General features: G+C 39.5%; 1 protein-coding gene across 1 annotated transcript in view; it reads left to right on the top strand.

Annotated features, from left to right (window-relative positions):
* The window catches only part of LOC106906174 (cGMP-dependent protein kinase 1-like), a 45,719-nt gene that overhangs the window by 6,249 nt on the left and 27,245 nt on the right, over positions 1–12,225 (top strand). The window contains exon 2 of the mRNA XM_014971325.2: positions 7,985–8,151. Within this exon, the coding sequence (XP_014826811.2) occupies positions 7,985–8,151 (167 nt within the window). The remainder of the gene's footprint in view (positions 1–7,984; positions 8,152–12,225) is intronic.

The following is a 12,225-nucleotide window of genomic DNA, read 5'->3' as shown; positions in this document are numbered from 1 at the left end:
ATTGTGAAAAAGTCAAAGACTCAGTGAATTTAGTCAGTTTCTATGAAATCAGCTATTCTGTCCAGGGTCGGCCCATGGAACATCTCAGGTTTATAACAAGTGTTATAATTTATCGCCTTCCCATTGGAATTGGTTTTTATGCCACTTTAAGCCTTTTGATTTTGATTTTTTACATTTTTCTTTATGAAATCTGATTTGGACTCATTTATTACACAGTAAACTCTGATCAGATGATAGAAATTGATTGCAGTTACACAATATTAGAGAACAAAACACATGAAATTGCAACAATGATGAAGATAATATGAGCAAGCAGAGTTTAAATGCAAAAAACTGGACATATTCAAATTAGGACGATGATCGTGTTTTCTGGATAAAAGGCGATTTAAATAGCTGAATGTAAAACTTGACTGAAGCGTCCCCACGGCAGGTATGAATCCACCCATGTTTGGTATAAAATGCCTCTCTAACATAAACGTTAAGACGAGACGCCAACGGCTCTAAATAACCGGCGGCGGTTCAGCAGTTGCAATATTTACAAAAGTTTGGCGCTGCAGAAGCTTTCGGGTCAAGAGTTGACGTTTGTGTTTCACTCACCAGAAATTCTTTATAAAAAATTCAAAATGACTGCAGATGCTCATATCTATTCTGTAATACGTTCCCTCCGAGGGCTGCAAGAGCAAAACGGCATCATTCTGTTTCTGGCTCGACTCATCGGGTCAGAACTTTTTTTGTGTGTGTGTGTGTGTGTGTGTGTTGTCTGACAGCTTTAGTGCAGTTGGTCACCAATTTTTAAGTGGGCATGTTTACTATGTGAACAAATGCTGCAGTGGGAGGACTGCGAAGACCTCACATTATGAAATGTCTCAGCCCAAGAAAAAGAAAAAAAAAAACTTTTCTCTTGTTCTTTGCTTCCTCAAGTAAAATAACATCGTTCTCTTTTCTCGCCGAGTACGTTTTTTTTTGGCCTTTGTTGGATCCGACCTCGACATTGACGGAGCTTTTTCTGAGGCTCTGCATGTCAACTCGTTCATCCTTCAAAGACAAAAAAAGCCTGGAAGCCCTTTTGGGGATTTTTTTTTTTTTCATTGAAAGCCAGATTTATGCTTCATGTTGAACCGGTCTGTGTGAGTTTCAGTCGCTTTTGAAGCTTTTTTATTTCGTCTTTTGTCAACGCTTCTTGTATTTACCATTTTAAGCCTGACTTACAACCTGGCTTCGATTCAGCAGCAAAATATAAATACTGTTTGTATTTTTCACTCCAGTCTTACCATATTCAATAGCAATGTTCTTACAAATTTTAACACTGACTGCCTACAAAATGAACATGTATTGAAAAGCAAATTGTAAATATGAACTACAGCCAATGGCGCTGTAAAACAAGCTCAAATACTTCTCATTTGTCTCTGGAAAAAGGGTAAACGTCAAAAATGTAATTTTCTTTACTCTTTCAAAAAAACAAAGTTTTTTAACTACATAAAATCAAATTTGTCTGTTATTTTCTCTTATAAAGCAACAAAAATATATGCATATATATATACACTGCTCAAAAAAATAAAGGGAACACTCAAATAACACATCCTAGATCTGAATGAATGAAATATTCTCATGAATACTTTGTTCTGTACAAAGTTCTATGTGCTGACAACAAAATCACACAAAAATCATCAATGGAAATCAAATTTATTAACCAATGGAGGCCTGGATTTGGAGCCACACACAAAATTAAAATGAAATGTTCCCTTTATTTTTTGAGCAGTATATTTTTTTATCAGTATTCAAAATCTTTCACAATTTTGCACCATAAACTGAGGCTACACATCTGCTTTAACATGAATTTATTTATTTTTTTACATTTTTTCTTTCTTCTATACTCGACAACCCTGATGCTGATATTTGATGCTTCTTCTAATTGATCGGCAATAATTCAAATATTTATTTAAATTCTAGCATATGAATCAAACAGACCGCCTGTGGTTCTGCAGATTCTTGAAACTTTTACGCAGTAAAACTCATCTTAGTCTTTCAGTTCAGCCTCTTCTGTTGACCTGACACCGATAAAAAGTCTAGATCTAATGAATGCAAATCAGCTGCTGTGAGGATTTCACTGATTTTTAGATTTTATTGGTGTTTCTGCCTCTGATTGGCAGATGGTAATGAGCTAATGCCCCCCTGCTTCCCTTTCAAACACTCTGTCAATATAAGTCGACCATGTTCAGATTTATTTTATTTCCCCTTAGAGTTCCCGTTTCATTTTCAGCAGAATTATTTTGAGTTGATTTGTTTTATCTCTCTTTAATTATTTCCACTCTCTTAATTCTCTTTTCATAATTTTTCCCTCTCACCCATCTGTTGTTTTGTTCCTCCTGTTTCTATTCTTTCACACTCGTCACCTTCCTCTCCCTCCATCATCCATTTAATTTCTCCTTACACCTTCCCCCTCCCTCTGTGACCAATGCGGCAACGACGTAAGGGTGAGCGCTTCATCACCACCTTCCATCCAGTCCTCACTGATTTTCCTCCTGAGTCCTGTTCTGTTCATATACAGACACAGAAGTGGGGCCCGCAATATTTTTCTGTCGCCGAAATAACACCCGGCTCATCTCCGAGAGCTCGTTTCCTCTGCGTATGAATTGAAATGGACCTTATCAAGCAAGTCATAATGGGCGTCCCCCCCCATCCCCCGCTCCCCCAAGTTAACGACAAAGTGATATCGCTCAACGTTTCCTCCTGCACCGCAGGGACGCATCTTGTTCGCCTCAGCTCAGAAAAATATTTTATCTGCAAACCTCGACTGGGGATGGAATGTTTCTCCACTGTGTTCGTTTGGTCTGCTGATTGAATTCGGGAGATAACGCCGCAACTTCTCCTGTTTGAAGTTACTAAAGAAAATCTATTAGAAAATACTGAACTTTGGTCCTGATTTACTCGCGTGTTCATATGTAGGTCTAATGAAACTTGGAGGATAATTTATAGTCACGTCCATCTGATGCATTTCTTGTCTTGCTTTAACAAAAACTAAATGGAAATCATTCAGCAGCTGCCAGGCAGTGATGATCATTCGTGGTTGCCTGAACTTGGGATTTCAGGCAGCCGTTAGCATGGTGCTTGTGGCAGAACTGTGCTGCAAGCAATACAAATAAGTCACCGCAACTCTTTGGGCAACACAGTTGCTCCGTCCATCACTTGCCACAACCAGTAGGATTGCACCACATGGCTGTCATCAAACGCTGTGCCGTGTTTCACCGCTAATCACTCATTTTTAGTTATACTAATTAATTATTCTACCCTTTGTTTTTACCAGGTAGGCTGATTAAGAACAGATTCTCATTTTCAACAGCGACCTGTTCTGGAAACATAAAAACTTCACGCCACAGATTATCGTACAGCAGAAACGGGACGAATAGCATAAAACAAACAACCAAACCAAAATGACACAACTGCCTACATGTACCGTATCCACATGACAAGCCAACTGCTTGAAAAGCAGGAACATCGATCACTTACTTTATGGATTTCACTGAGTTTATAAAGCTTATGCTGACGTTAAGCTGTAGTGTTTTTCTTTTTTTGCAAGTTGTTCCAATCCAAAGGCGAAAGGCGAATTTGATTGGGCATCATATGGTTTGGTGTTGATGCTAATCAGTTTTGCTAAAAAGAACCCCAAATTAAATAGTGATTTTAGGGTTCTGCATTAAAACAATTCTCCTATTGTACACTTATTTTAGCTACCTGATGCTTAAATTTACATTTCACAACAACAACAAAAACAAAATCTATTTCTCCTGCCTTTAATAATCCAATAATGCTCCTTTACACTGAAATCAAATTTTTGTAGCAACTTAACGCAGCTCTGTAAGTCTGACTAAACTGTAGGTGTTTTTGGATTAAACCCTGAGTGGGCTATTTAAATGTTAGCAGATTTTTTTTTTGGAAATCATTCAGCAGCTGCCAGCCAGTGAGGATCTATGGAGCATTCACCATCTTCCTTCCACTCACTTTGTCTCTTTCAGTCCATTTCAATAAAACTGAGCCCTCCACTCTCGACAGGAAGGAAAACCTTTGGCTCTGCTGGCTGAGAGAGAGAGAGAGACATCCTTCTCCTCCTCTTTAGATTCTGTATGACGACGACGGCTCAGCTGCTCGGTATTATTTGCATCTAGAGGGTAGAGCTGCTCATCTAAGCAACCAAGTCACAGTCCAGAGTTTATAGAAGACCCAAGTGATTGAAAAATTTGAAACCAGACATCGTTGGAGGAGACAATAAAACAACAACAATAAAACAAAGCAACTATGGAGCCATTAAGAGAAGAAACCATGACACTGTTTAAGTGCCTCTGTTGGGGGACGATGGCTCCGAACACCAGGAGGCAGTAAAGAACATAGCATGTTCTGGGGACTACCTGGAGCCTCAGGCGGGATATGATTTAGGGGCCCGTCTTCCCGTTAAGAACATCAGCACCACTAATCAGTACAGATGTGGTAGAATCTGGTAGACGGGTCCCAGTTCAATTGACTAAGATAACAAAAAAACAAAACAATCACTGATAATTGGTTAATTATTATTGATAGGTATTTTGGTACAAACTGAGCTGAAACACAAGGATTAAACTCGCAGCCTCACACTGTCGCCATGGTAACGCAACAATCGAACTATGAAGGCGACTCTTTGCACTTTTACAAAGTAAACTTGGCAATTTAATCTTAGATGTAAATGTCAAGCAATTTAATTCGTCTCTGCTGAAACAGTTAAATCAAAAATAATGGCGTTCTCGTTCTCGATAAACAAATGTCTGGGGGCGGAGGGGCCCTGGGTGGCTTTTTAGTTCGTTTTGTCTTGGACGAGATTTGTTGTCATTTCATTCCTCTGTGGAACAAGGAGATCACTGACGCAACATTAAATAAGCCCACATTGAAAAGTTGAGAGATAAAAAAAACAAACAAAAAAAAAACATAAAGCCCTCCTGGAAAGTGCAGAAACAAATGTAAAAAGGAAATTATGACCTGTTTGCTGATCCAAAATTATTATTATTATATAGGTTGTTTTTTAGTTAGATTTTATATTATGATTTACCTTATAGGTTATGTAAAGGCTCTGTCTTTGAATGTCTTTTAAATATTGGTGTCCTTTTGGTGATTTTCTTTGTAAAATAGCAAATAGCACGTGAAAGACTTTTTACATGTTTTTTTAGAGTGGCAGTATTTTGATTTTGGGTGGTTTCGAGATAGGAGTGAGATCGATTTAGTGCACAAAGCCTTATTGTGTTTTGAATTCCAGTCAGAATCTTCTCCTGTGCAAACAGAACTTGTGCAGATTGTGATAAAGTCACGGATGAAGTCTTGCACAGTCAGACTTGGGGTTAAAGTATGGTGCAGTTAGCGCATACCTCATAGTGAAAAGCATTCTGGGAATGTTTTATAACAGAACTCAGTCAAAGAAACAAGAAAGAATCAGCAGAGCGGAGTCATGATTTCACGATGAAGAGTGTTTTTCAGTTTACAACAGTGAGAGGAACAGGTTAAGGACAGCGTATCAGAGCTTTGTAATGCGACTTTAAGTGTTTTCAGTTATTCAGCTTTTGTCTAAGGCTAAAAGCTGCTTTTCGCAAAGTTAAGGCATCATCCTGATACAGACATCCTCGTCGAACACAAGAGTTAATGTCGATGTCGCTCCCAATTGTTGCATCATGTTGGACCTCGTATTCAGGTTCTGCTTTATATCTTCTATCTGTCTGCACTTTGGACAATAAGAACCTTCAGCTCAAGCATGCTACTGTATTCACAGTTAATTAACCAAACACCAAACATCTGAAACGTTTCACAACTCCTTCTTTGTCCAACGTTTTGTAAAACACGTTGCAGACACGCTCGGTTTTCTTGTGATCTTTTTTTTTTTTTCTTATCTGCGTGAACGCAGCAGGTTTTATTCAGTGACATCCGTTTCTTCTATGCTTTGCAACTTAGACTGTATCCCAGAAACTAGAACATCTCCTGACAGTTTGTGAGATACTCATCAGCTCGGGTCCCGATAATTCCTCCTTTGCCCAGAGGCGCCGCGCCGTTTGTGAGATCAATCTGAGCCGGAGGACGTTTTGAATGAATCGGCTGTCTGTTCTACACCACCCGGCTGCCATTGATCAGGCGCGCGGTTTCAGTGTTTACGAGCTCGGAGATGACAAATGATCAAACCTGCAGAAAATAACTTCGGCTGTTTGATAAAAGACGGAGCTGAAGCCGCCTCCCTCGCGCAGATGCTCACACTGTCAAAAAGAAGCGTGAAGACAACTGCAGACAGGAGAGTTAATTAAACACCGAGCGTTTCAGATGAAGGTTCCTCTGGAGCTTCAACGGGATAGAGTAGAAACACAATCTTGAGTGTCTAGGAGGACAAACCACTGTTTTATAACAACATTCTAAATATTTCCAGGTCGCATTTACAAAGAAAGTTAATTTAACATTTTTAGAGAAATGGACTGAAGTTATTTAATTGTGGAAATATGGGGAATTCAAGATTCTGCAGTCGGATCCAAGACTTTCTGACGTGAACTTGTGCCGTTTCAGAGTATTTTTCGGTTTCTTTTTAGGTATTTTACTACATTTTTTTAATTTTATGGGTCAATCAAAAAACTTTAGATACTTTTTTCCCCCATTTATTTGACCTTTATTTTACCAGAGTAAAATCCCATTAAGGTAAAAAACAAAACAAAAAAGGGAGTCCTGGCCAAGGGGCAGCAACAAATATAACACAAAAAGTTACACAGTTTATAGAAAATGATAAGCTATGAGAAGCAGGTAAATGTCAATCTATCAGCCTCAAATGCTTTTACTTTGGATGAATTCAGCTGATTTGAAAGTTTCCTGAAATAAGCTCCAGGATAACGGAGCGGCAGACTGAACAGAAGCTTCTGTGCAGGAACAGAAAGAAACAGCAATTTGTGCGAGCGAAGAAATTAAGAGTCAGAATTTCTCTCAGTGCAATTTGAGCACAGATATAGGCCAGCAGGAGTCTAAGTGATGCCCTGGAAATGGAAGTTAACAGATGGGAGAAGCTCTCCATAATCCAGCACAGACATAAGAGTTGCAGAGACACAAGGCTTTTTTAGCAATATATGCTAAACACAATTTAGTTTGAAAGTAAAAGTCCGACTTTTCACGAGATTTCCCACATTGGGTTTGAAAATGAGGGAGTCATTGATCAAAATCCCCAGATATTTATGTGTGTGAACCTGCTTTATTTCATTTCCACTGGAAAAGAACAATGGGATATTTTGGTGGGCCTCTATATCCGGAAAAATAAATCTATTAAGAACAATTTTTCATAGTAAGAAAGAGCATTAGACAGCAACAAAGTATTTCTATAATAGTTCAACAGCCTGAGTAGGAATGGATCCAGTGTGATAAATTACTGTGTCATCTGCATAGAAATGCAAAGTCACATCAGACACTTTCTGCCCCAATTCGTTTATATGAATTACGAATAGAAGAGGGCCTAATATAGATCCCTGAGGAACTCCTTATGAACTACTACAGCTTCAGAACAAACAATCATATTTAATACATTGTGTCCAATTTCTGAGATAAATTTTTAACCAAGCAAAGGCTTGTGCCTGGATACCAGAACGTTGCAGTTTACAGTACCAAAAGCTTTGAACAAATCCACAAAAGGAGACGTGCAGCACAATGTTATTGTTAGTTAAGAACAATTATGTCGTTAACCACCTTCAACGCAGCTGTTATGGAATTATGCTTGTTTTTAAAGAAAGATTGGAAGGATGAGGTGATAATATTGGCAGACTAAAATTCCTTAACTTGTAGAATTAGTGCCAGCACTGAAAGATTAGATATAGGCCTAATATTTGTTAAAACGGTTGGTTGATTGATTGGCTGGATGGATGAGTGAGTGAATGAATTGATTGATTGACTTTATCCTGACTATTTCTTGTAGATATTTTAGTTGTTTTTCTCTCCCTCCTCTTCTTCTCAGGTCAAAGGAGCTGATAAAGGAAGCCATCTTGGACAATGACTTCATGAAGAACCTGGAGCTCTCTCAGATCCAGGAGATTGTGGACTGTATGTACCCGGTGGATTATGGGAAGGATTCCTGTATCATAAAGGAAGGAGATGTGGGCTCACTGGTGTTCGTCATGGAAGGTGAGAGCAAGAACACAGGCTGGATTCCCGAGATGGGAATCGGTCTAAAAGAGTTATCTGAGATGGATTTTATAGACAAGAACAGAAGGCTTTAGGGTTTTATCTCTGTCTCTTCCAAATGGTTCAATTTTAATCTATTTCTTGTGTTTCCCTCTGTATCGCTTCTCCTTTGTACCTCCGTCTATCTGTACCTTCTTTGTATCCCATTGTGTCTCTACCTCCATCTGCCTTTGCTTATGTTCTTCTGTCTTTACCTCCTTTGTGCCTCCTTCTGTTTCTACCTAGTTCTACCTGCCTGTCCTTTTGCTTTGATATCAACCTAGAGAAGAATCGCGAGTTCCAGCTCTTAAATAATAAAATCCAACACCTTGCGTATTTTTTAGCTCAGTGTGTTGCTTCAATCCAGACCATTCTCTAATACGTCTTGGACAGCTTCATCTGGGATGTGAAACACGATAAATTTTATGTTTGACATGAAACCTTGCGACCGACTAGAGTCCCTACACAAAAACAGAACAGTTTGCATTGTTCTTGCTGTCTGTGCCATAGAGGGACTGGAGGTTTCATCGTGGCTGAATGGGAAACAAGTTCTGTAAAGGTTCATTTAGTGTTCCTTCAGAGTTTTTGGACACGGGAAATATTCAGCAAAATTAATGAATCCGTGTGACCTGCAAAAGGCAAAGTAACCTTCTCTTTAATGAGCCTCTGGTTGAAGCAGGAAGTTTATCTCAAAGGTCGGTTTAATCCTCACTGCTGAACATTTACTGCTGCTGGCTTTCTTTTGGCAACGCTGAACGGTTACTAGTTCCTCTGTTGCCGTCATCCGCTTTGTACAACCTTCAAAATGGAAATGAGTTTCTTTTTTTATTATTACTATTGAGCTGCTGCTGGTGTCAGAAACAAGATATAATTATGTTTTTCTTCCTTCAGCTGGAAGTTTGGTTAGAAACTGGTCCCTGCTCTCTTTTGCCTGTTGATGGAGATGAAGAGTGAAGCAAATGACTCGTTCTCCTGCAGCGTTGCTGCGGATGCAAAATGTGTCATCGCTTCCAGCTGAGACGATGCACAGCCAGTCAGCTTTGCCACAAAGACAGAAGATTTTCCTCTGTAGCGACAGACTTTTAGAAAACCTAGAACAGGAAATGTAGTGGGAATGTTGGAACTCTGATTAATTTGTACAGAGCTCTAGAAAAATACGACGCTACGATGAGAAGTCCGCCGTAAGTTCCTGCTGTCTGTGTGCAGAGCTGAACAATGGGTGCGTTTGATGCTGCCCTTTCTTCCGGTTAATATTTAGGAGGTGAAATGCTGTGTCCATGACAACAGACTTTATGAATTTGTGGTTTATCAGATAGCGCTCTGCTTTGCTTGGCTGTGCTGCAGTTTTCATCTACAGGCGGATGCAGTGTTTGGACTCCAAACCCAGGTCAAACTCAGGAAAGTTGACCTGAAAAAGTGACGATAAGAAATGATTACATTTTCTAATGTCTTGAGGACAGCCGCTTCAATATTTCTGGTATTTTCTCCTATAATTCCTACTGTGTGGCTCTTTGCATCCCTTCTTGGATGGACAGTGAAGTTAGTATGTAGGACAAAAACTATACATGGTTGCCTTGGCTTAAAAAATGATTTGAGCTGAATCTTCCTTCACTCCTGACATTTTATTCCTCCTCTGTAATTCATCTATCTTGATCATCCTTTGACCAACCTCAATGTTTTGTCATATTTTCAATAAATATTCCAAATAAGTTAACAAAAAAATGCTGATGAACTTTAACCATCCTTATGCTCCATAAATAAGTGTCTTTGAAGAATTTGTTACCTACCAAATATATTTTGTTGGTAGCCCAACAAGCATTTTTGGCACTAGGGTGAAGAGTAGGAAAATTAGATCTAGCCTCGTTATTATTACGCACCATGTCGTTAGGACCCACAACCTTTGCGCCTACCTCCTAGTGGGCAACATTTACAGAAAGCGGTGGAGGGTAAGACAGAGATGGAGGTGGACGGTCGACTTCAGGGATCGGACGAGAAGATCTGTGGGAGAATGGACGGCCATCACCAGAGAAAGAAGAGAGTGGAAAGCAGTGGTGGAACCAGCATCTGTTGTCCCCGACCCTCAACAATGAGGATGCGACTAGACAAGACTACGATTCCTCTTAGTTTTGCAGTTTGCAGATTCACTGGGTCACATTCTTGAGTTGGAATCATATGGATTGTGTGATCAGTGTGTGGATTGGAGCAGCAGTAAATGACCAGAAGGTCCTTATGACCAGAAGGTAAAAAACTAAAAAAAAAGAACAGTTACAGTCAGGTTCCTCTCCACCTCTGGATGGATTTTATTGACATGACATCTACATTTAAACATCTGAGACGTATTGTGATATAAGTGCAGTCTGCAATACAAGCAGAAGCTTTTGCACATGTTGGTCTCTTTCCCCTCTGCTGGAGGAACACGATGGGATGAGAACTGGGAGGGGCTCCGAGATCAAACCCTCTCCGGCTTTTCTCCGTTACTACGCTCAGCTCGTTTGTTATATTTATAGCCGGATTTGAGGTCAGTGTTTTACATAAGAATCCCGTTCGGTAACGTGATCCTCCCACTGAAAACGTGCCGTGATGCTGGTGTCGTACTGGATCTGCAGTCGGGAGACGTTTAAGATCTCACATCTGGAGGAACGAACGGTGTGCCGTTACCGTCTCGACAGAACAGAGAGGACCTCTTCAGGGGGAAGACACTGATTGAACACATTCGAACTGCAGGAGATTCCTGTTGAAACGTCCTCCCTCAGTCACACTTGGATATGTTCTATTATGAAGACGCTGTGAGGATAAATTTAGCTCCACCTCCTCATTAGAGTCCACCTGACCTTTTCAGAGCAGCTGTAGGTCTGCTTGTGTCTTCAGGTCCTTTCAAACCTTTTGTGGCGTAGTGGCGCTGGACTGCTCTGAGAGCCGACAACAATCCTCCAGATGGCTGGTCCCGTGTTGGTAGGCGGCAGCGCGCGGTGTGCAAAATAACCAATGACATTTATGTCCAAAAAAAAAAAAAAAAAACCTGCTGGGTGAATAACACACACGCTGAGTCTAAGAGCACGTCCTCACAATGTGAGAGGCGTCTTTTCTGTCGGGTTTTATATTAGAGCCAGATTAGATAATTATCTAATCAATGTTAAAGGAACTGGTTTTAGAGAGGAGTCTGCTGTGGGCGGATGAAGTTCAAAACAGACAGATTTTTTTGAATGCGTTATATCTATGTGTGCATGTAGCTTTGTTTGTCTATCTTCATCAGGACTTGTGCTATTGTTTGACTCTGTGAGTACCTTTTTTTTTTTTCCAGTGTTTGAACCAGTTTCAGATCAGACCTCCTGATCATTTGAACTCCGCCTCCACCTGGACTGTGTTGCGTTTCAAACTAAATGTTAAAACCAAATGGCTTTGCCTGAATAGACTCTGGGTAGGAACATGTACTGAAGCACACTCTCACTACTTGCCTGACAACAGGTTATGAGAAAGGTCTAATCATTTTTCTTTATATTATTTTTACAACTTATTAGATTATTCAAAGAGATCATCATATTGATCCATTAAAAAAAAAATTACTACCACGTTGTCCATAATGTCAGACAGAAACAAAAATCTCTCTAGATGAAATTCTGACATAACTTGCTCATTCCTTTCTCTATCTACTTAACCAAAGCAGCTACATGAATAAAAGCTTTTTTTTTTTTTTAGATAAAAGTTGTCTCTTTAGATTTGGATGCAGAAATACAATTCTATGCATGATTTATTTCTTTATTTATCATCAAATAATGGTCGCTCATCCATCGGCAAGGTTTGTTATATCCTGATATTAGATATATCAGTCTGGAAGTTTAGCATTGTGACAGGAATATTTTATATATTTCCCACTGTTGTGTTCACTGAAGCAGTGACTTTCTATGGAGGACATTTTGATATTTTGCCAATAATGTATTTGGCCTAAAATGACTTATTATATTGCTTAGAGAGATAGTTGGATCTATGGAAAATTTCAGAGCTGAAGTAATTGTTTGAATAACAACATATGTAGCA

The sequence above is a fragment of the Poecilia mexicana genome, unplaced genomic scaffold (genome assembly GCF_051168715.1).
Source record: "Poecilia mexicana isolate PSO_F unplaced genomic scaffold, ASM5116871v1 scaffold_19, whole genome shotgun sequence".
Lineage (NCBI taxonomy): Eukaryota > Metazoa > Chordata > Actinopteri > Cyprinodontiformes > Poeciliidae > Poecilia > Poecilia mexicana.
Note: the sequence above shows the minus strand (reverse complement) of the source record. Positions and strands in the feature narration are given on the sequence as shown.